The sequence below is a fragment of a genome, unplaced genomic scaffold, assembly GCF_019419815.1.
Source record: "Pyrus x bretschneideri cultivar Hongxiangsu unplaced genomic scaffold, Pyrus_bretschneideri_v1 Contig3, whole genome shotgun sequence".
NCBI classification, from domain to species: Eukaryota; Viridiplantae; Streptophyta; class Magnoliopsida; order Rosales; family Rosaceae; genus Pyrus; species Pyrus x bretschneideri.
Window position 1 is genome coordinate 13302695 of NW_025999612.1, and position 23215 is coordinate 13325909.

The 23215-nt window shown below is 38.0% G+C and overlaps 4 protein-coding genes across 6 annotated transcripts; 1 reads left to right on the forward strand and 3 right to left on the reverse strand.

The window, feature by feature from the left end:
* Positions 1-15: 15 nt before the first annotated feature.
* LOC103946901 (extra-large guanine nucleotide-binding protein 3-like) lies at positions 16-5033 on the reverse strand. Of its 2 annotated transcripts, none has more exons than XM_018647403.2 (8): positions 3964-5033; positions 3739-3876; positions 3291-3395; positions 2987-3172; positions 1980-2157; positions 1196-1428; positions 706-875; positions 16-618 (listed from the first exon to the last, which is right to left on the reverse strand). In XM_018647403.2, exons 1-8 carry the CDS (start codon positions 5008-5010, stop codon positions 36-38), a joined length of 2640 nt encoding a protein of 879 aa, XP_018502919.2. In that variant the 5' UTR covers positions 5011-5033; the 3' UTR covers positions 16-35. The 2 variants fall into 2 exon arrangements, with proteins under 2 accessions (XP_018502919.2, XP_009355999.2); XM_009357724.3 differs by having other exon boundaries at positions 1196-1431.
* Positions 5034-5343: 310 nt separating this feature from the next.
* LOC103946900 (RNA polymerase II subunit A C-terminal domain phosphatase SSU72) lies at positions 5344-9234 on the reverse strand. Its single transcript, XM_009357723.3, has 5 exons — positions 9084-9234; positions 7710-7780; positions 7056-7197; positions 5850-5968; positions 5344-5762 (listed from the first exon to the last, which is right to left on the reverse strand). Exons 1-5 carry the CDS (start codon positions 9232-9234, stop codon positions 5661-5663), a joined length of 585 nt encoding a protein of 194 aa, XP_009355998.2. The 3' UTR covers positions 5344-5660.
* Positions 9235-18563: 9329 nt separating this feature from the next.
* Positions 18564-20833, forward strand: LOC103946898 (UV-B-induced protein At3g17800, chloroplastic). 2 transcript variants are annotated; one of them, XM_009357720.3, is made up of 3 exons: positions 18564-18731; positions 19050-19357; positions 19691-20833. In XM_009357720.3, the coding sequence occupies exons 1-3, from the start codon at positions 18588-18590 to the stop codon at positions 20526-20528; spliced, it is 1290 nt and encodes a 429-aa protein (XP_009355995.2). In that variant the 5' UTR covers positions 18564-18587; the 3' UTR covers positions 20529-20833. The 2 variants fall into 2 exon arrangements, with proteins under 2 accessions (XP_009355995.2, XP_009355996.2); XM_009357721.3 differs by having other exon boundaries at positions 19053-19357.
* LOC103946899 (purple acid phosphatase 8) lies at positions 20779-23063 on the reverse strand. Its single transcript, XM_048589499.1, has 6 exons — positions 22791-23063; positions 22113-22269; positions 21666-21901; positions 21303-21431; positions 21134-21201; positions 20779-21056 (listed from the first exon to the last, which is right to left on the reverse strand). The coding sequence occupies exons 1-6, from the start codon at positions 22980-22982 to the stop codon at positions 20837-20839; spliced, it is 1002 nt and encodes a 333-aa protein (XP_048445456.1). The 5' UTR covers positions 22983-23063; the 3' UTR covers positions 20779-20836.
* Positions 23064-23215: the final 152 nt, after the last annotated feature.

Genomic DNA, 23215 nt, shown 5'->3' on the forward strand with positions numbered 1-23215 from the left:
TGGTGCTCACTTGCAGAGCCAAGTAGTAGCCTGGTCTATTCCTGCCTGACAAAACGAGAAGAACTCATCTCTGTGCTGTAAAATGAGTCGTCCCCGTTTATTGCAAAGAAATTGTCATTCTTTTCTTCATCCCACTTAAGGACCTCCCTCACGTACTTGAATGCCTCGTCAACTGAGGCACCCTCCTGAGCTCGGGTCTGCGCCACAAACAACTTTTCGCCAGTTATGGATGAATAGAGCTCTTTGAATTTCACTGCCACGTAATAATATGATTGCTGTGCCATAGACTGATTATTACCATGGGGCCTAACAGGACTGAAGTCCTTTAGCCACTCGCAGGCAGACAACGGAACCTTGTTTATCTTCTCTTCAAAGGCATCATATTTGTTAAGAAAGAGCACAAACGCGGTGTCCCTGAAACAAGAGTGCCGTACCAAAATCTCAAACAAATCTCTGCTTGCCAGCATTTTATTACGAAGAAGACCATTGCTGTCGGCCCACATTTGATCATAGTCACTCAACGCAACACAAAATATCACTGCCCTCACGTCTTCAAACATTTCCAGCCATTTGAAACCTTCACTCAGTCCCTTGGAATTGATGCGAATTAGTTGATACCTGGGACAAGGAAACCCAATGAGCAAAAGAAAAAGTAAGAGCAGAAGATAGGAAGCTCGATTGAGTATGAAAGGATGAAGATTTTACTTAGTCAAGGCAAGGGGGTATTCATGGTTTTCATTGTATAGCTCAGACATGGTACTTCTGTCATCAAATGAAAATTCCATAGAGGCAAGTCCATTGCTCTGAGTAATGCCCTCAGCATATAAAATGTCCTTCTCGGAAGGCTCATACTCGTTACTTGATATTTCTATAGCCTGTTAGAAATGAAACACCGAACGTACATAAGAATAAAACATGGAAGATAGGAAATTTAGTTTAGCTAGCGACAAAGCAATGCAATCCAAGCCTGCTTGAAATGTCATCACGTATATATCAATCAATTAAACCACATTTATTCCAAATATATCCAGTATTAATTCAAAGTAAATGTGAAAGATCATAAACTAAATATGAAAATACCATCAGTGGAATACTACCAATCCTCTGATTAACAAATTTGATCTTCCAAATAAAGTGTTAACAGACATGCAATTTGGGGAGGAAATATGTAAGGCCAAAACAAGTAATAACTAACCCTATCTAAGAAATATTTGGCAACTTCAGGAAGACCGTGTAATTCCTCCCTCCTTGTGTATGTTTCCTGGATGGCAGGATCTCTCCACACTTCATCTACAATAGGAGCATACTCACGTGTGGCAGCAGGAAAGAATGCATCCAAGTCTCCGGTTGCCATGATATCCAGTAGCCAGTCAGAAAAGTGCTTGAACCTTTGGTTGATTGCATAGATGCTTCGCTCACTTTCATCAACTACTGTTTCACATAAATTCATTTCACAGTTAACCACTAAGGTTCATCCATGCCTAGAAGCAGAGAACCAAATAAGCAAAATAATCTCTCTTAAGATGTAAACATTTTCCACTTCAACCAGTAGAATATTTTTATTTTAGCATCAATGTCAACGGGACAATTATGAGTTTAAGTTATGATAGACATAAGATGGAACCAATAACACTAACTCCACTCCCTTGGGTAAAAAACGACAAAAGGGACAGTAGTTTTCACTTTCGGAAAGACAAAGTTGACCAACAGCAGCAGCAGATAATCAGACTAAGAGAAAGGTTGATCTGTCTATCAATAAAAGCAGACAATTCCTATTGACATGACCACCGTCCATCCAGTAATCTCAAAGTATCCAAAAATGTCAGTAGATATTGCAATGTAACTTTGTTAGAAACAACTACAAGAATCATGGATCTAGAGTTTTGTAGCAAAAGATGGACATGAACATAGCAAGCAGTCACCTATCAATTTTGTAATCAGAAAAAAGAGAAAATCCATGTTCATTATCTTATAGAGACCTGAAGGGGAATCATGAGCAGCTGACGAAGATATCCTATTCTCTGTCAATGCTTCCTCTTCAAAACGTTCTCGGCCCTCAAGTAAAATACTTAGATACTTATACATGTTGCTTTGAATCATGAGTCTGATGTTTTGCAGCTCTTCGGAAGTGAACTTGTTCCCATATAATAACTTAGCCTGTTCCATGGGAAAAAGAAGGATAACATAAGCATTTTTAGGATGTTATACTGTCCAACAAATAAAGCTTCTGATACCAAAAAAAAAAAAAGCGAATGAAATAATATACAACAAAAACAAAAGCACGGAGCCCTAGGGCTTTTCGCTAACCGGTCTTCAGGGTATAATGCAGTTTGATTATCCACAAAAGGTAAGTTAGTACATTAAATGGACTCCAATCCTATTTTATATGCTTGTTTTCCCTTGGCTTTGAATCTAAACCGTTCACACAAAACCTAATGACTGACGAAGCCATACGTCTGCACATCTATGTTGATGTACAAATTAATGTTTTGCAAGGTGAATGCCCACGCTTACCATACTTGCAATATATCAACAATTCAGCTAATTGGATTTCCCCGGCTTCTATTAATAATCTCAATCCACTCATACATGCAGCAGGATAGAAGTTTTATCACACATTCCAAATTCCTAGTTGAGGTTGTTCAGTCAAAAACAGCCAATGATTTCAAGGAAAGATTGCAAACTATGTAATGACATATGGGAAGATAAGGTAATTTCACTATAACGGTAAAGGAAACACATTTTAATCGTCAATTAATGAGTCACGAAGAATAGAAGGCAAATGCAACTATTAACATCTTTGCATTATGTGAAGAAAGTTTTTAATACTTGATAGTTGGACAACTGTAAACCAAGAACCATGGTAGAGCAAGTCTATCCAAAGTCTAGGTTGACTGGAGCAGAAACTACAAAACACGTAAACTCAAAAAGACGTGCCATACAGACACCCTGAAGAGAAGGGGGCTTGAAAATAAAAGACTAATACCTGCTTGAAGATTGTGCTAGTTCCAGATCCCTCCAAGCCAAATAACAGAAGTTTCTGAACTCTTCCCTGTTCCAAGTATTCCGGAACTGACCTGCTTGAAGGTGTCATAGGATCTTCTTTTGCCCCACTTTGATTACCAGATGGTACGGGCAATGAGAATAATGAACAAATGAAACGAGTGGTTGCCTGCCTACCAAAAACCAAACTGCAACTGTATAAAAATTCGACTCAAAATCATCCGTCACACACAATTTCAAACATGCACCAAACGACAAATAACCAACATTCAAGGTAACGAAAGAACCTTTCCCCATATATTCCCCTTAATGTTATTTTGACCTTCCTCCTCATAAGAGCCATCATCATACACCCAGAAATGAGTATCCGGAGGGCACTGCACTTTGGCCAGCTGAAATGGAAAATCATAAGCTTTGTCATATTGTAATCAAATGATTTATGTAGTCGCCACAAAATTTCAAGAATTGTCATCTTATTGTTAACTTTTGTGAGAAGACTTTTAACCTAAACACATGATTATCTTACAGAATTATTTATGATGGGAAAATCCTGTAGTACGAATTCACATTCAATACAAACACATTTGTAACCGTTGGAATGACGGATTCACTATTTCATAGTAGAGGTTTAGGGTTTAGATTTCCAAATTAGCTTTGCATTTGTTTGTATTGAATACGAAGCTGTACTACAGACAGACACATTCATTATGAAATTTTAGGTAATCATTAGCATACCTTCAACACCCTAAGCTCAATCTTTGTGATCTCTCGACCATTCATGAACACTTTGGTGTTCCCATTGCTAGCATCGGACCGAAGCTTACCCCCAACATTGAGTTTCGAGCTAATGATCCTATCCGGCTTCTCACCTTCCTGAAATCAAACACACAGAACTATAAACATACAAAACACACAAAACCCTACTGCAAAATGCTCATCCATTAGCAAAGAAAACCTCACCTCTCCCCAAAAACCAGAATCCTTATCGTACCAATACCTCCCCGGCTTCAACTTCTGAGGAGGCAATTCACATCCCAAAATCTCAGCCAGTTCTTCTTCCCTCAGCTGCCTCCCATTCACAACCAACTGCTCCGGCCGGAGTTGATTGGCGGGGCACTCCTTCTCGGCCCTCATTATCTGCCCAATCTCCAAAGGGCTGCAAACCCTCGACAGGATCCTCGAACACTTGCCCAAGCTCGACCTTTTCGACTCATCTATCGGCTGCCCAATGCAGCTTACACATTTCCTGCCCTCCGGCATCGACCCCATCGCCTTCAGAAGGCAATTACTGCAGTACTTGGCGTCGCACACCAAACACCACTCTCTCTCCTTCAATCTGTTCCCTTTCCCGCACCTGCTGCAAATTCCTCTCTTACTCGATCGCCTCCCGGGCGAAGAGGCCCATGCAACCGGCGACCCCACCTGTTCGGTGGCGGCGCTTGATTGCGGCGACGACGACCTACCGCCGTCGTTATCGTTTTCGGGGTCGTCCTCGTTCTCCAAATCTCTTGGTTCATTGAAAGTCACGACAGCCGCCCTCTTTACTCCGGTGGCGCCGCCGATCGGTTTTTGCTCCAAGTTCGAGTCTTGAACCGGCAACTCAGAGCTGAAACCTTCCTCCGCTCCTTCAAATTCCGATCCTTCCTTGCTGTTCCGCAGCTCCGGTTGCCTCCTCGGAGTCAGAAACGACACCGTTCTACTTGTCTCCTTCACAACGCCGCCGTTCCTCGCCCGATTGAACCGCGAGACCTTCTGACCAACCGGGGAAGCCACCGGAATCGAAGACGCGGCTTCAACCGAACCGGCGGCCACGGAAGAAGAGTGAAGATTGGGAGAGTCGATGTTAACTGGATCAACCTCGGGGAGGTCGTAGGGCAGCGGGGGACCTTCGTACTCGATGGCGATGGAGTAATCGAGGTGCTCTTCGTCGGGCAATGGTGCGCCGGCAGGCAGCATCTTTCTGAGGAGGTCCTCCCAGCTCTTCTCGTCCTCCGGTTCGGAAGCCATGGGGTGCTTGGTTCCCGAGAAAAAAAGCTCGGGAGAATGAAACGAAAGGTGATTGCTTTGCTGTGCAGAGCAGTTGGGGGGAAGTTGGTGGAGGGAGAGTGGAGGATGGAGGGATTCCGTTTCCGTTACTAACAGAAGAGTGGAGAGATGTCAACGATAACGACGACAATTTTTGAGATTTCAAATTGGTGTTTTTGGTTGTTTACAAATAAAATATCAATTTTGAAGAGAGAGATAATTTGACAGACAATATTCCTCGACGGCTGACACCAGGAAAAACTTGGCACGGGACGGCGAGGTAGCGTACCGACTTATTTGAATGTGATTTTAAAATGATTAAAAATATTTTTGAATTAATTTTTATTAAAAATACAAGTAAATCTTAAAAAAATATTTAAAAGTGCTTCATGAAAGAAGTATATAACTGGTACTTCTTACCGAAAGCACTTCAAGTGCTTTTGGAACCCAAAAACATCTTATGTAAAAGCGATTTCAGCTATTTTAAAAGCACATCCAAACGAGCACTAAGTTTATACATTGAGTTACTACTCTTTTAGTAGGTCGACACGTCATGAGTAGCCGTACGGTACTTATCACCAACAATTGGACTTCGCTGGTGGAAATCTCCCTAACATGCCATTAGTGCCGTTTCAATAAAATGAGATGGTATACATTAACTTCTGCCGCTGCTGCTTCTCAAAACCGGACACAATGTCATCAATTGCTTCCTCCCACGATTCATCCGCTTCAATCTGGAAAAATTCAACGACAATGTACCCGTCAGCATTACTATTTTGCGTTACAGATTATTGGGAGTCGATGCAACCATAAATACAGACCTCCGGGCAAAGATCGAAAGCAAGACGAGCTCCTACAGCCGCCTCCTCGTGGTTATCTTTTACCTCCAAGTTGAGTATCAGTACACACTTCCTAAGAACATGGTCCCAGTTGTTGAGATCTATACATTGTGTTGCACACGGGTCAGACAAGCAAACAAGGATGGCATCTTCGAGTTACAGATAAACTTCATAAACTAAAAGATAAACAAAAGCAAATGGTACCACAACTCTTGAAGCTTCTATTGGATCTTGGGACACAAGTTCAAAGTTCCACATGATTCATTTCTAACTAACATAAAAGCAACTCCTAAAACAACAGCTTTGATCAATTTAAATTAAAGAACCGTTCACAGTTAGATTATTTACCAAAAGTAGAAGACTAAACATGGAAAGATTTGGTTTTGTAAGGTCTTTCAAGCAAAAGATTAATGAAATCAAATTCGTAGAGAACTCTGATCAAATCCAGTCTCATTAAGTTATTAAACTGTCATCTTTTAATCGTAAGAAGAGTAGTCCCTCACACCGACAGCCTTCTCGCACCAAGTTTGAAGCAGGCAGTCTGAAGCCAACAAAATTCAACTTTCTCCCCGACTGTCCAGCTCTGGTTTATTACTATCCTACAAGTTCAAAATCCGGTTCAAAACAAATTCTGCCACAAGCTCAACTAAAGAAACAGATAATTTCAACCATCCGATAAGATTTTTGTCAAAAACTCTATCCAGGTTTAAAATTTACGTTTCCTTGAGATTCATTTAAGCATAAGATTCTAAAGCCAGCAACTCTTTTGTATGATAAGTTCCAATAATCCTGGGAACCTATAAACTCCAAGTTTCTTACTTTCTTACAATTCCCCCTTGGAAAAGAATCCATTTCAAAATATCAATCATTGCCCTGCTTTCGTTACCATCTCCAATGATTACGTTAAGCTGAGAGGAATCTTATGCGTATAACTTTAGAGCTCAAGGTTAACTTGGCAATTGATCAGCTCATCTACATTGCTAGACTAAAACACGTAGACTGATATTCTGAAGGTAACTAAAAACAACTCTACCAGCAATTCATATTCCAACGGCTCAATAGAAAGAGATTGCCGAGAAACAAAATTACCAACACAAAGAAGAGCAATAATTGATCGATTTTCGAATTGCTACTATTGAAATCCAAAAGATACCAGCCAAAACTTGGGAGAAGGGAGTTAGAACCAACCTTCAACAACCATGTCAAAAACCTTTTCTTCGAATGTTATCACCACATCAAAGGAACTGTCGGCAGCATTGTCCTGCCACCGCTGATGTGCCAGTTTGACTCCCGAGTCTCTTTTAAGCATAGGCAAGATACCATTACGCGTTGTACCTGTAATCGTCGTCAAGGTTTCATTTTGGTTATATAGAAAACACAGTTCAGAATGCGATGTACGCACATAAATTTCAATTCATACACCCTACAAAACTCGAACATTGCTACTCAGACCTACCAATCAAGAGCATTGCTACTCAGACCTACCAATCAATAGTTGTCATCAACTAAACTATTCGATAAACACGTAGAATCCACAAATATCGAATTTTGCGCATAAACGCCACAAGGGTAAGTTCATCGCACAAAATCTATCAGACTGCCCACTTAATTTCCAAAGATTGAAGCTTTGAGCCTACAATCCCGATTGCATATTTCAACAGAGAATCTCAAAGTTCTTTTTCTTTTCTGTTAACCAATTAGCTCCTACAAAAAAAATTATTTGCAATATTTTCTGGATATTTATAGGAATTTATTTCATCACTAAAATATCAAAGTCCCCAAACCCAGAATTCCAAAAAACCCAATTGAATAAAATCGAAAGAAGAACAAGTTTAGAGGAGGATACAGTTCGGGGTCTTTTCGCCGGACATGGTCGAACATCTGCTTGTAAGGAGTGCCAAAGTCGTAGATGTCAACCCACAAAACACCAAAAAACCTAACCCAACTCAAGCCAAATATGTGAACAAAAAGCTAAAAACCAAACAAAAGCTAAATTTCCTTAAAAAAATAGCCCAAATGCAAGTGGATTCACCAGAAACAAGCCCAGCCGCAGCCCCCCCCCCCCACTCGCCCTAATCGCCCCATGCGGCATCAAGCCTTCAATGTCCGACATGGGGGGGCCCACTGTCAGGGCAGCAATCGGCCACTTGCAGGAGCCCAATGGCTCTAATTTGCATTGAACGACTGACATATTTGGACCGTTAGATCAAATATAATCAATCTAACGGTAAAAGAAAAAAAGATCTAACGGTGGAAATTTAAATCCAACGCCTAAACTAATTAAATATATATTTATTTATTTAACTCAGAATTCACTTAAAAACTCTATAAATACCTATTTATTTGTTTAAACATCCACACAAAACTCAATTTTCTCCTACAATTCCTCCAATTTTCTTTCTACCATTTCTCATGTGGCAATGTGGATCCTGTGAGCGTTAAATGTATTCTCATCTACGAGGCCTTTTGGGAGCTCGCTGGCTTCGGGTTCCATCGGAACTTCGAAGTTAAGCTAGTTCGCGCGAGAGCATTCCCATGATGGGTGACTCACTAGGAAGTTCTCGTGTGAGTTCTCAGAAACAAAACCGTGAGGGCATGATCGGAGCCCAAAGCAGACAATATCGTACTACGATGGTAGAGCGGGCCCGAGATGTGGTGGACCCTGGGCCGAGATGTGACATCAATTGCCCTACCGAAGCGCTTCAAGTTCTCAATAGCAGTAGTCTCTGCAAGTCGGCAATACTCGTCAGTTGAATCTACATAGCACCCATTAGCTAGCATCCGAAATGCAGATGTGAGCTTCTGATGAGGTGATAGACTTTGTCGTTATACGACATCTATCTTCCTTTCAAATCAGTGGTCATGATTGACAACTGTGTTCAAGATGCTTTCAAAAAGCTCTCTTGTTAGCGTTTATACATCTCTATCATGATTTTCATATTCTTCTATAGTGTTTCATGAGTTTCATGTATCGATTTAGTGATTTTTCAATATTTATCAAAATTTAAATATTTTTAAATTAAAATGTTCATAAAATTAATTTACGATAGTCTACATAATTTTTTTTTAAAGTTAATTTAAAAAAAAATTAGCCCAAGTTCATTCTTTAATAAGCTGGGGCTAAAATTTTAGGCCAGAATGATTGGAGTAGAAAAGTTATTTCTGAGCTAAAAGCTAAATTTTTTAGGTTAAAAATTTTAACTTTTAGCCCAAAGGTTGGAGATGGTCTTAGAGATTTTCCAGGGAGCTTGACGTAGGCTTCGGTGCCGTACAAATCGACGTAGAAGCCTTGTCGCTTAAGGAGTGAGCGAGCCACCATGCTCCAGTTCTGGTTCGACGAACACACCATGGCATACCGGAACTTCATGGCTAACAAAATTTCATTGTCTCTGTATTTTTCACAAGTCAAAATCACTGTTCTATAAATCCTCCGTCTAGCCACCGTTCTGATTAATCTTTAGGCGTTTAAAAATTAAGAAATGGTGCATCTAGACCCGCCTAGGAACCCGTCTAACTCGCGACTCTCACTATTATACAAAATAAATAACTTTCATTTTGCATTTATTTTTTCAATAAAATGTAAGAAACTTGTTGAGTACTCGAGAGTGAACACTCACTATATGCTTGTTTTCTATGTTTTCAATATATTTTAGTACTTTATAATTTATATGTAATTTTATTTTACAATTTATGTCCTCCAAAACAATTATGTATTTTTTTAAGTATAAATAAGTTATAATTTATATGATACTTAAATCGGCTTAATTGCCTAGAACCTACCTAGCCATCTAAACACTAAATTCCAACCCGTTGTCCAACTAACGTCTAAACTTGATCAACATACTTCATGGGGCGGGGTTTCACTAGTTTATCCCAAGTTGTCATTTTATTTTTCTTTTTTATTTTTTGGAGTGACTCGTTTAGACGAGGAAATTCAAGTGAGGGCGGTTAAGGAACTCACCACGGGTGTAGAAAGATACTGATAAATAAGTCAATTTAAATATGGGTGTAAATAATATGTTGGGTATGGAGATAAAAGTTATGAGTTCAAATATTTTTTTTTATTACAAATAATATTACTACTTTAGGGGTATATATTCAATGAAAATTTTGAGAGATTTTAATTGATTTATAAATATATAGATTTTGATTCCTCAAATTCCTAGGAGAGAGATATCAGATTTGAGAAGACTTAAAATATATTACGAAATCTCTTAAATTCTGTTGAATTCCCTATTTTTAAAATTTAAAAAGTAGTTTCTAATTAAATCGACCTAGGATGTTAAAAACTCATTTAAAATCCTGATTGAATACATCTAGACTTTCAAAGAATTACTAAATTTTTATTGAATACCCTTGAATTTGTAAAGTTGATAAACAACTTGTCCATCATTAGGGGTGTGTATTCAATTGAGATTTTGAGAGATTTGAATGGATTTATAAATTCTATGGATTTTGTTAGAATTTGATTGATTAGTAGAGATTTTATGTGAAATTTTGATTCAATTCTCTCGAAATCTCATAAAGGAGTTGAGATTTGTGAATAATATGAAATCTCTCAAATTTTCTCCAATTCCTCAACTTTTTAAATTCTTTCAAATAAATTCTTAATTGAATACACCCGGAGTGTTATAAAGTTCTTATTGATTATACCCAGATTTTTAAAGATTTTAATAAATTATCTTAACATTCTAATTGAATACACGTTGAATTTCAAATAATCACTTTAAAATATTGATTGAATACCTCTACATTTAGTCCTTTTTTTTTTTTAGAACTCGGTAGTCTTTTCTTAATGTTTTCTTTCTGTTTGAACCCATTAGTCTTTTTTTTTTTTTAGAACTCATTAATTCAGAAGTGCATGCCAGACATTAAAACTATACATGTGTGTGTGTTGCACATGATTAATTATTTGCAAGTTGCTAGATAAATGAGGAAATGTTGTGAGAGAACAGCTAGGAGGATACTTTTAGATGTGCCTCAGATTCAATCAAACTTGACAGCTTCCAACTGTAATATTGAAAGTTTATACAATGACTCAGCTATCGACTGCACGTTACAAAGTCAATTAAACTCAGTAGCTACGTCACAATTTTATACGTCATTAACCTTCTGGAAATTGGTCTCATGGAGGTTTTGCAGAATCGAGGATTGGTGAACGGTCTTACACTAATATTATTTCCAATTTAATTACATATTCATTTACTTGTCCAGCATGAGTGCGTACTTATAAATGGTACCATGTAATTATGAGTTGAAAATGGTTTTGTCATACTCCTGAAGTGAGATTTCGAACAATGTATACATTTTATATTAAAAATATGAAGAGCCCAATTTTTTATAAAGCACACGCATGATTTATTCTTTTTTTTTACATGAGATTCCTATTCTCAATGATAACGAGTAATGACGTTTAAATCAAGAAATTTTAACATAATTCTTGTTGATTAAAAAAACATAATACAAGTTGAAATGTCAATGAACAAGTCATACTTTTAACGAGTCATTAAAATATAAAAATTATTGAATAGTTGGATTGTTAAAACGTAACTGTCAATAAAAAAATAGCAAGAGAAATAGACGGTTGCATCGCATGGGGGATTGTACTGGCTCTAATATGATATATACCAGGTTAACTTGGAGCTAAGGAGCAAACATTAGCAAGCTAGAAAATCACGTCAAAATTGAGAGAGAGATCGTTGGAGTTTAGAGGATGGAATTTTATGCGCTGAAATCAAACGAGAGCAGCATGTACTTGAGGCACGTACCTGAACCTATCGAAAATCTTCATGGGATTCTCCAGTTCTCCAGAAATGATCAGAACGGCGAGGACGCAAGGTTCCTGGTGGAGAGGTCAAACACCAATCCGGAGTACGTGCATATCAAATGTTCTTCCAACCGCAAATACTTGAAAAAGGCGCCGGAGAAAGGGACGCCATGGATCCTGGCCGCGGCCGAGCAACCAGTTGAAGACAGAAACCAACCGACGTGCACATTGTTCAAGCTTGAGCCTTCCGGAAAAGAATACCACGACAACGACAAAGTCCGATTAATCCACGTGCAAAGCGGGCTCTGTGTAAGGCCAATTACTGAAGGAAAATTCGAATCGTGCCTCGGCGTAGTGACAGAGGAAAATTCACTAAGCTCCTTCGCTTTGAAAGCTGACACCAACAACAAATATTTGTGCTACCAACTTGATGTAGAAAGCGGCACTAACGAGATTCTCCGATTTTCTGAAGAAAATTCTAACAGCCGGTTCATAAAATTCACCACAGAGAAGCCAAACAATGAGAACTACGCTGACAAGAATTTTGTGCATATCAAATGCTGCTACAACAACAACTACTTGGGAAGGGTGGACCAAAACAGGGTACAGATCTTAGCCGCGGCTATCGACCGAAATGAAAATATAGACAATTGGGAGTGCACATTGTTCAAGGTTGAGAGTGTCGGAACTCCTGAGGGCAGCAACCGAATCACGCGCTGCCGACTCATTCACTTGCAAAGCGCCCACTATACAATGATTAACGGAAATTTTGATTTATGCCTCGGCGGTAAAACACCTCACCCCGACAATTTGGATGTCTACACATTGTCTGGTCTTCCGTTATCCTCATGATCATGTGATGTTTGTAAGTTACATCTTGAAAGTTTTTACGATTTATTTTGGAGCATGTATTGGATATTATGGAGTTCAATTTCTAGAACGAGTAATACTAGAGAGATTAAATTTTTTTTAATCAAATTTGCAGACTAAATGATGTGGTTGTAAATTATTGGATTATTAATTAAGTGTCGATTAACGTGCTTATTTCTTATTGATGACACATCATTTGGTTTGCAATTTAGTTTAAAAAATTTGATCTTTTTAATATTAGTCTTCTAGAAAATATGTTGACTTTAATGACCAGTTGAGAATATTTCCAACTAGACGTCTGGGTTAGCAAGAGCAACATCTTCTAGAATTCTATTGTCTTGTTTATCTTGCGTTTGTTTGTCAGCCTTTCTTTGGGTTTCTATGTAATCTTGGGCTTTTGTCGTGGTAATGTCTATTTTCAATTTTCCAAAAAGAAAATCCAATAGTTGAGAATGGATTTGACAAGTTGTTAAGTTGAATATCATATTACGCAATGAACTAATTGAATATAAAATTTTATTAGACGGTATTAAGAGTGCAATTTGGGCAAGTTAGAAGGTCAATCAAATCCTAACTCAACTTTTATAATTCGAGCTCGGGTTTGAGTTGGGTTTTACTTGGGTTTATTTGAGCTTGGGTTTAATTGGGTTCGGGTTTACTTGGGTTGGGTTCAGGTTGTCCAACTTTTTTGAGTTTAATCTTGCAACAACTTAGTTTTCAAGAATTCCTAAAAAAATTAAGCCAAGTGGCATCAAAGCTAGTTAACTTTAATTTCATAAATCAATCAAAGTTGTTGAGCAATTGCTTTGAGTAACAAAAAATTTAGGTTTTGGAGACTAACAATCTACTATAAAAGTTTTAGGATTTAGAGACTACAAATACGAGCTGACTAATCAAAGCCTCTTATTTTCTAAAAGTTTAAGTAATTATAAAGGGTAATTTGTTAAAAAAATATTAGAAAGGATGTTGGTTTTTGGACTTAGCCAACTTGGGTGTGGTATGAGAATTAATTGATATGAGTAACAATCTGATTAGATAGGGTTTGGTTAATCGGGTTAGGTTAGGCTAGGGATAGATGGGCAAATGAGCAATCCAACTCAACACAATCAATGAACAGGTTGAAATTGGGTTGGGTTCCCGCGGGTTATAACTAAAAAAAAAATACTCACTTGTTTGGGTTTAAAATCCGGTTGGACATGAGCGAGTTCGGATTGGCCTAACCCAAGTTGTACCTAGATGGTATTGCCAAGAATGCTACGAGGCTACATTGTGACTAACTTATTATTGACTGAATAACTAGCATGCTATTTATAATTAACTAACCTTAATCTTAAAAGGTAAGAAACTGAAACCCTAATGCTAACGGGCTAAGCCCATAAAACCAAACATTAAAGTAAACCTAAATACTAATATTTTTCAATACCCTCGTCAAACTCATGTCGGTATATGACATGGGTTTTAAACAAGCGGATGTGGACTAGCTCCATTGGGCGGACTGGCTCTGTTAGGTGGACTAGCTCTGTTAGGTAGACTAGCATACTGGCGAAATAAACATATAAGTGCTCTCGTCACTAAACAGACGAGATTTCCATATCCCAAGTGCACAAACAAACTGAAACAAAATACTATCACTCGAATGGTCACAGGTCCAAGCACTCAAGTGACGGTTATAAAAAAATCCCAAATAGACTAACACCGACAACAAAAGATTTCAACAACATGCCACATTGCTGGTGTGGGCCTCTCAGAAACTCAAAAACTAACAATTTTTCTCCTTGCCCGTGTGGGCCTATCTCATAAAGAAACTCTTGTTTTTTTTTTCCTTCTTTTTATTTTTTCTTGTTCCTTTTTTTTCCTTTTTTTTTCTTGGTGGGGGTCTTCTCCCCGATCATGCAAACCATGGAATGCAGTAATTGTGGTTCACTAAATGGTTCTGTTCTAAAAATCTCCGTCTAGACGCTAGGCAGTTGATTACTGTCCTAATTGATGTTTAGACATTTGAAGATTAAGAAATGATGCCTAGATCTATTAAGTCGGTAGTCTAGATCGCCTAGGCACCCGTCTTGGTCTCGACTCACTTAGACAGAAAATAAATAACTTTCATTTTGCATTTTATTTTTTTTCTTAAATAAATTGTAGAAGACTTGTTACATACTTAAATGAACATACATTATATGTTTGTTCCTATGTTTTCATTATGTTCCAATACTTCATTATATATGTCATTCTATATTGTAGTTTGTGATGAAATTATATATTTTTGAAGTATAATCATACATTTATTTAAATGAAATATAATAGATTTACTTCAATATGTCTAGCCCGCCTAGCCGCCTAGGTCTTAGAACCTAACCTACAGCCCGATTAGCACCTAGCATCTTAAAGATAACCTTGATCAATAACAATAGGTAGGATCGCCGGGAATTTCTGGACTTCTGGTTACAGGTTGAGGCAAGAGGATCAGACTCGTGGATGCAAGGGTTTGGTTGTGGTGGTTCAGACAGAGATATGAGGCAGCTGCGACGACGACCAGGGTAGCTCTGGTTCTGCGATGGTGATGCTGATCTGGGGTATAAGCAGAATCGATCAGGTGTGGCGGTAGTCTTGAACTTACGACGGATTCAAAAGGGAATGGGTGGCAGTGGTTCAACAACAGTGGTGGTTTCGGGGCAGTGAGGACAGAAGGTGTGCGCGGTTTTAGGTGCGACAGTGCCGTGGTGGCTACAGAAAATTTGACGGAGTGGGAATGGGTGCAAATGGCAGCTTCGATAGGGTTTGGATTCTAGCAGATAACGAACTGTGAACGGTCGCAACGAGTTTGGGTTCTGGGTTTTGCGCGGTGTGCCTCCCAAGCAAACAGATTCAACTTTTTTCTTTTGTTTTCAAACAAAAAAAAAAAAAACCTAACTAAAACAAAACTGAAAATGAACAAACAAACAAATCGATATCAACCCCAAAACAGATCAATTCTCGAAGGATTTAACTTGTTCTGATACCAAGTTGAATATCAAAGTATGCAACGAACTAATTGAATATAAAATTTTATTAGACAGTAATGCTACATGAACCGAATAGACTACATTATAACTAACTTATTATCAACTAAATAACAAACATGTTATTTATAATAAATTAACCCTAACCTTAAAAAAGTAAGAAACATAAGCCTTGAAAACCAAACATTAAAGTAATCATAAATACTAATATTTTCCACTAGTTTACACAAGTATCATAAGCGCGAGTGAGTCATAAAATCTCAAAATACTTACGTACTTTTGTATATTTTTTTGAAAGAGAATTGATAGAAAAATAACCTCAACTTAGAATTTTGGAGAAGAACGTCTCGAATGATGTCAGGAAGATACTCCTTTCGAATTACATTGTGATCGGTGTCTAGAGAAAACCTGGCAAGTTGGTGAGCCACCCGATCGCAACGACAAAAGAAAGGGAAATGCTAAGGAACTCGCCCCAAGCGAGTGTGGAAGAACTCTCCTTTCATGTAATAGTACTTCAAAAGTTAATGCTAATTACGGGTTCTATAATTTAAAGGAAATTTTAACGAAAAGCATACGATAGTATGATACTGTTTATTTTAACCAAAAATAACATTTTTACGCTAAAATGTCAATCCTGGTACTATTCATTTTACCATTTATTTTGTCATTTTCGTTAAAACTCAAAAATTTCAAGTTATTTTCATTAGTTTTCCTTAATTTAAATTGACAGTGAACTCATTTTACCCTTTATTTTGTCATTTTCGTTAAAACTCAAAAATTTAAAATTTTTTTCTTTAATTTTCCTTAATTTAAATTGACATGAACCCATAATTACTAGCAAGATCAAATGATGGAGTATTTCATGGGCGAATAGTCTTTTCAGACTCGCTTTGGGACGAGTCCCCCTGGCATTTATTCAGAGGAATATACTTAAGATCTAAGAAAAATAGATTTTCAAACTACGTGAGTATAAATGTCAAGTTTAATCACGTTAAGAGTAATGTTATCCACATACTTATTTTTACTTCTCACACGGTCCTCTCAACTTTTAGCCATCGAATTGAATAGTTGAAGAAGATCGATAACAAAAATATTAATAAAAATGTGTGAGAGGTGAAAACGAATATGTAAATAATACTATCCTTACATTAATAACACAAATTACATCATGTCACTCATAAAAATAAAACTCAACATTTGTTATTTATAACGAATCGATATTTTAAACTATTCGAACTCACAGCAAGAAAAAAATATTCAATGTGCAAAGTATGGGTAAGATTTTTCTGTCACTCATCAGATGTGCCTGGGCAAAAGAAGATCTCCAGTGAAAGTTGGACGGGTGATGGAAATATTTTGGAGGAATGAAATTATGGGTTAAATTAGAAAATTGGTGGTTGTAATATGAAGTCCAAATCCATGCAAGTTCATGTCTTTTGTCGGGGCGCAATCGAGATGCGCCAACAAAACAAAATGGTAATCCCCCATACTTCTCTGGATACATCCAGAACTGGAAAGAAAGATGTTACGTCGACCAACAACTTCTGGATTTGGTCGCGGCGCAGTCGTAATCATGGGGAGCTCCGACCGATAATATCACCCGAAATTCCGGCCAATCAGAAAAAGGTTCAAAATTCGGTCAAGTGTGCACTTACGTGGTTTCATGTGGACTGCTGCTATAGTTATACGCTACAATACTCAAGTTTGAATCTCACATCTCGAAGTGCAGATTAAACACTCAAATATGAATTTCACACCTCAAAATATAAAATATATTAACTAAAATATGAAATTTAGGAAATACTCTCAGCTTCTGACTCTAAAACGATGTGGTTGTAGATGACCGGATAATGGATAATGTTAGGGAGACAAAAAAAAATTTAAACCAAATTTGCAAACCAAATGATGTGGTTGTTGATGATTATATTATTACTTAAGCGTTGATTAACATGTTTGTTTCTTATTGATGAGACATCATTTGGTTTGCAAAAAAATTGATTTAAAATTTCAGTCTCTCTAGCATTACTCATGGATTAATAACTAAATGTTGATTAACGTGTTTGTTTCTTATTGGTGATACATCATTTGGTCTACAAATTTAGTTTAAAAATTGATATCCATTATTCCTTAAATATTTATAAAAAATTATTCAATAAGACGAAAAACTCTTCTTCACAATAAATAGCTCATTAACTTATTATGACTATGAAATATGAATTTAATTTTCTTTTAAATGGAACCAACCAAATAGTCATTAACTTATTATGACTGAAATTTAGGGAGAACCAAAATGAAAATATATTGATTTACTACAAACAATAGTGAAGAAATACTTGAGTAAAGATGTCCTAGATCACATCATGCTACTTATATTTCGAAATCTTTTGTATGTGGGACAATGTTAAGGAGATTAAAATTTTAAATTAAATTTACAAATCAAATAATGTGTCATTAGTATAAAATAAACACGTTAATCATGACTTTAATAATAATTCAATTATCAACGACCACATCATTTGATATGCAAATTTGGTCATTCAACACTACTTCAATCACGTAACATGAAAATGATCATAAGTAGACAACTCTTCAGAAATTTATTTCACAATATAAAATGTAAAGCATAAACATCATCGTTTGTATCAATATATTTTTTTTCACCCTTCTAATTTAAATATCTCATTTATATAGAAAAAATAATGGAAATGGGACATACGATACAAGGCTGCCTGTTATTTCCACAGAAAAAAAAAGCATAAACGAGAATCACTAAAAATAGAAAGAAGGCAAATTTGATCTGCGGCCACAAAAACTCTGAATTGTAAGACGCCGACGTATCCCTTCACGCAACACACAGATAACACACGCTTTCGCTTTCGCTCTCTCTCTCTCTCTCTCTCTCTCTCTCTCTCTATAAATTTCTCTCCCTGGTACGAATTGCACAAGTCAATCTGCTCAATTCGATTCCCATTTTTCCAATTAGGGATTTCATTGTAAATCGAAAAAGAATCAGAATTTCATTTGTATTGTGGGAAATTTCTCAGTTCTAATCTTAAATTATAGGGTTTTGGGTTCGGGAGCTGAAAGATGGAAGCAGCGGCCACATCGAGTATTTTCCAATCATCAATCGCCGCCTCCAGGCCTTCCAATTCGATTGGTCGATCGGGGATTTTGACGGCCAATGGCCCCGGATTTCTGCGTTTGGGTCCCAAAGCTCACTCGCCAAGCAAGGTAATTGATGAGAATTCTAGGGTTCTTGTTGCTTTTCAATTTTGCATGATCCCGAATAGTTTGTGAGTAATCGGTTCCCCTTATAATTCATGAGAATTCTAGGGTTTCTGTTAAGTTCATAAATGTTCAATCTTTGATTAGGATTTTAGCGCTTTTAGTTGATGCAGTTCAATTGTGTTGTTTATAGCATATGATTTACTGTCTATGCCAAAAATCAATTTCTGAGCTCATCTGATTTTTTTGGAATATTTCTATCTACGATAGAAAATGGAGATGTACTTGAGTAATATTTGATCTGAAATCTGATTCCTTGTTTAGCAGCATCGGTTTTCAATCTGTCAACCGAAGGTGGGGCATAGGAGAATGGGATATGGAAGCAGGAGAGGCTTGGTAGTTAGGGCGGCAGCTGCATCTTCGTCTCCGGACTCAGCTGGTTCTGATTCTCCAATTGCCCCACTTAAGCTGGAGTCTCCAATTGGGCAGTTTCTCTCACAGATAATGATAAGCCACCCGCACCTCGTGCCTAGTGCAGTGGACCAGCAGCTTGAACAGCTTCTAACCGACCGTGATGCTGAGGAAAAGAAGGAAGAGCCTTCTGCTTCTGGTACTGACATCGTTTTGTACAGGTTAGTAGCAATCTCGAGATTGAGTGCTAAGCTAATAGCCACTGATGTTTTCAATCAAATCAAGTTACGCTGCGCAAATGAACCATAAGTATGATGCTGTTTTCCATATGAAAATCAGAATAAAGGAAGCAAGCTTGAATTTTTTGTGTAATTGTCCAGAAGACAAGACATGGGATGAAAATAATCTAAAAGAATGAAAAGAAACAGAAATTTCGTTCTTTATGTTGTTTTATGTTTCCCTCTTTGCCATCATTTGTCATGTGCAAACGAAATGGAGAATTGTAGTTTTGGAGTGAGATATTGGTCTTTTACTAACTTCTTCTGCATTATCAGGAGGATCGCTGAGGTTAAGGCTACTGAAAGGAGAAAGGCCCTTGAAGAGATTTTGTATACTTTGGTGGTGCAGAAATTCATGGACGCTAATGTTTCTTTAGTACCCGCCATTACCCCTACTGCTTCGGACCCTTCTGGCCGAGTTGATTCATGGCCAAGTCAAAATGAGAAGCTCGAGCAGCTTCACTCTCCCGAAGCGTACGAGATGATTCAGAACCACCTGTCTCTCATCCTAGGAAATCGGTTGGGTGACTCGACCTCCTTAGCTCAGATTAGCAAACTCAGAGTCGGACAGGTTTATGCGGCCTCTGTCATGTATGGGTACTTCCTCAAACGGGTTGACCATAGGTTTCAGCTTGAGAAGACAATGAAGATCCTTCCAAGTGCAATGGGTCCCGAAGACAGTGATATTCAGACATCTGTGGGGCAGGATGTGAGGCCTGGCAGTGGAGAGGATACTTTGCAAGCAGGGGCTTCTTCGCATCCTGAAGTCTCTTCTTGGGCTGGAGGCATTAGTTCTGGGGGTTTTGGTAATGCGATCAAGCCTTCCCGCTTGCGTACTTATGTGATGTCGTTTGATGGAGAGACCCTTCATAGGTATGCAACAATTAGATCGAGGGAGGCCGTTAGCATCATTGAAAAGCACACTGAGGCATTGTTTGGGCGACCCGATATTGTCATCACACCTCAGGGAACTGTTGATTCCTCCAAGGATGATCACATCAAAATTAGCTTTGGTGGTTTGAGGAGACTTGTTTTGGAAGCTGTGACTTTTGGCTCTTTTCTTTGGGACGTCGAGAGCTATGTCGATTCCAGGTATCATTTTGTTGCAAACTGAGTTATGTCAAGTTAAGATCGGTCCTGCTATAGTAAAACACGGTGGTGCATGTGGAGGCATAACTGCCCTTCTCAAATGGGATAATTGACTGTAAACCTAGTGAAGAATACCAATTATTTGGTGCTAATTGCTGTATATAAACAGTTGAAGATTTGCTTTTGTTCGTGTAATAAAAGGCTTTGTAGGATTGTCAAACTTTGTGTAATTTTGATATATTTGCGTGACAACTATTTCTCATCGATGCAATGGGTTACAAGAACAACATTTGATCATTTTATTTATGAGACATCCTTTCTTTTGTTGCACTTCTACATGGAATTGTAAAGAAATTTGTTAGGCTTGGATAGATTCAGACGATGCAGAACTGTACCGAACATATCATAGAATGCAAATTCTGCATCAGTTTCTGTAAGTTGTGCAGATAAGAAGCCTTGCCCGTCATAGTAGAACTTGAATCCATTTCGTTTCGCTTTGATATCCCCTTTCCATGCCTTCGACCCACCACCGCTGGTCAAGAATTGCATTTGGCTGCACACAAATTGGTGATTTTTAACAGATTCTGTTCATCCATAAACAAAACGTAAAAACTGTTTATTCATCTTTACCTGTTGGTGTCACGTAAGTGTTCCAAGCAGTGGTCATGTCCGTTTATGTACGCATCAACGTTGTTTGCCTGCATCAAAATCATACGAGAGATCAAAACACGTTATTCAACATCTCTCTCTCTCTCTCTCTCTCTCTCTCTCTCTCATGCATAGCAGCATAAGAAGTTACCTCAAGAACGGGCAGAATTTGGTCTACTACTTCTTTGGTGTCTCCATGATGCCCTATGCTTCTGATTGTGTGATGTCCAACGACAACTTTCCACTTTGCAGAAGATTTCCTTAATGCAAAATCTAGATCCTGTTCCCAACATAAACAAATGTATTATGTTTACTGGCAGGAAAATCCATTGTTGTAAATGGGAACATGATGGGAGAAAATTAGGAATGCCACTGTCGCGGTATCTCAACTCTCAAGTCAATAACACACCACATGCGTTTTAAATTTCTCGTAGAGCAATTTATAATTGATTTGAGATACTGTCAAGTGAAATCCCTTTTTCGTTCTCAAGCCGATGAGGAACGGGAGGAGTACCTTCAAGAGGTTGGAGATGTACTCTTTCCTAGGAAGAACACCTCTCCAGTCATGCCTGTAGTACTTTTGCCTCAAAAAGTACTTGTCCACAAAAGGGTTGGTGTCAATGAAGAAGAAGTCTGCAACTTGTGTATTGACAAGAAAGGACCTGAGGCAAAGCCACCGGCTGTCCATCTTCCTAAGGACCGGACTCAACTGGGCCAAAGCGTTTCCCCGGTAGTCATGGTTGCCGAGAACTGAAATCGACCCGATTTTCCCGCCAACATAAAAACAAAGTCAGCTGAGCTCCATCCCAATTCAATTGCCACGATATTATGAAAATCAGAGGACATTCATGTAACATATATTACTGAATTTCACGATTGGATGTGCATTGAAGAATCAATGAGAATTTAGCGGGTGAATCTGAAGGACTTAAAAATGTACAGAGCTGAGCAACGAACTCACCAAGATACCATTGCTTTTGCAGGCTCTGAGCAGTGTAGATTTCAGTAAATGACTTTAGAAATGCAGGGTCGTTGACGCTGGTCAATCCCCTGTTGTAAAAGTTGTCACCCGTGGAGATGACGAAGTCAATGTTTAATTTGGCTCCAATCTTCCCCATCTGCAATTAAGTATTTACAAAATGCAATTGTACTTGTACACAGAGGAAAAGAACAGCCACTCGTTACTTTTTGAAATAGCCAAAAACGCTTTCAAATCATAATCAAAAGCGCTTTTAGCATTGAAAAAGTTAAATGTGCTTTATGAGTCAATCAAAAGGGACTTGGATCCTCTCCTAAGCCAAGGAGAGGATCCTCCTGACCAAAGTATTTGGTCTGTTGGATAAAAATTCAACGACTACAAATAAGGGGATCTTTTTAAAATTATAATAGTTACGGCCATTGGATTTTCATCCAACGATCCAAGTACTTTGGTTAGGAGGATCCTCTCCTTGGCTCAGGAGAGGATCCAAATCCAATCAAAAGCATTTTCAATATCTCTGTCCAACTCTGTGTCTATAATAAACAAAGTAAAACAAATCCTGGCGAAAGCTGGTCAGAATAATGTGTTCCTCCTCCATAACTTGCATAAAAAAAATAAAAAAGAACAACAAAGTAAAGAAATATAGTTAACAAAGTGAACCTGAAAAGCAACGTGTGATTGATTGTAACCACCCCTTCTACCCCAGTCACCAACCGCCAAAAAGCTGAGTGAGCCATCAGGTTTCACAGGGTGCTCAAATCGCTGAAGCTCCGCCGTCGACACAAAAACAAAGCTCAACCAAATAATATTCATGCAAAGAACCATCCACAGCAACCCCATGGCCATGGACATCAGGTAGCCAATATTATGCTTCTGTGTGTGTGTGTGAGAGAGAGAGAGAGAGAGAGAGAGAGAGAGGGAGAGATGGTTGGAAGTTGGAACTAGAAGAAAGTATAACGTCCTTTTATTATTATATATATATATATATATATATAAAGAGAAAGTGCTTTAGTTAATATGAATTATTGTTGTGAGGGCCATGTAATAATGCAATTAGATACTGAAATAGGAAAATGTAGGCATAA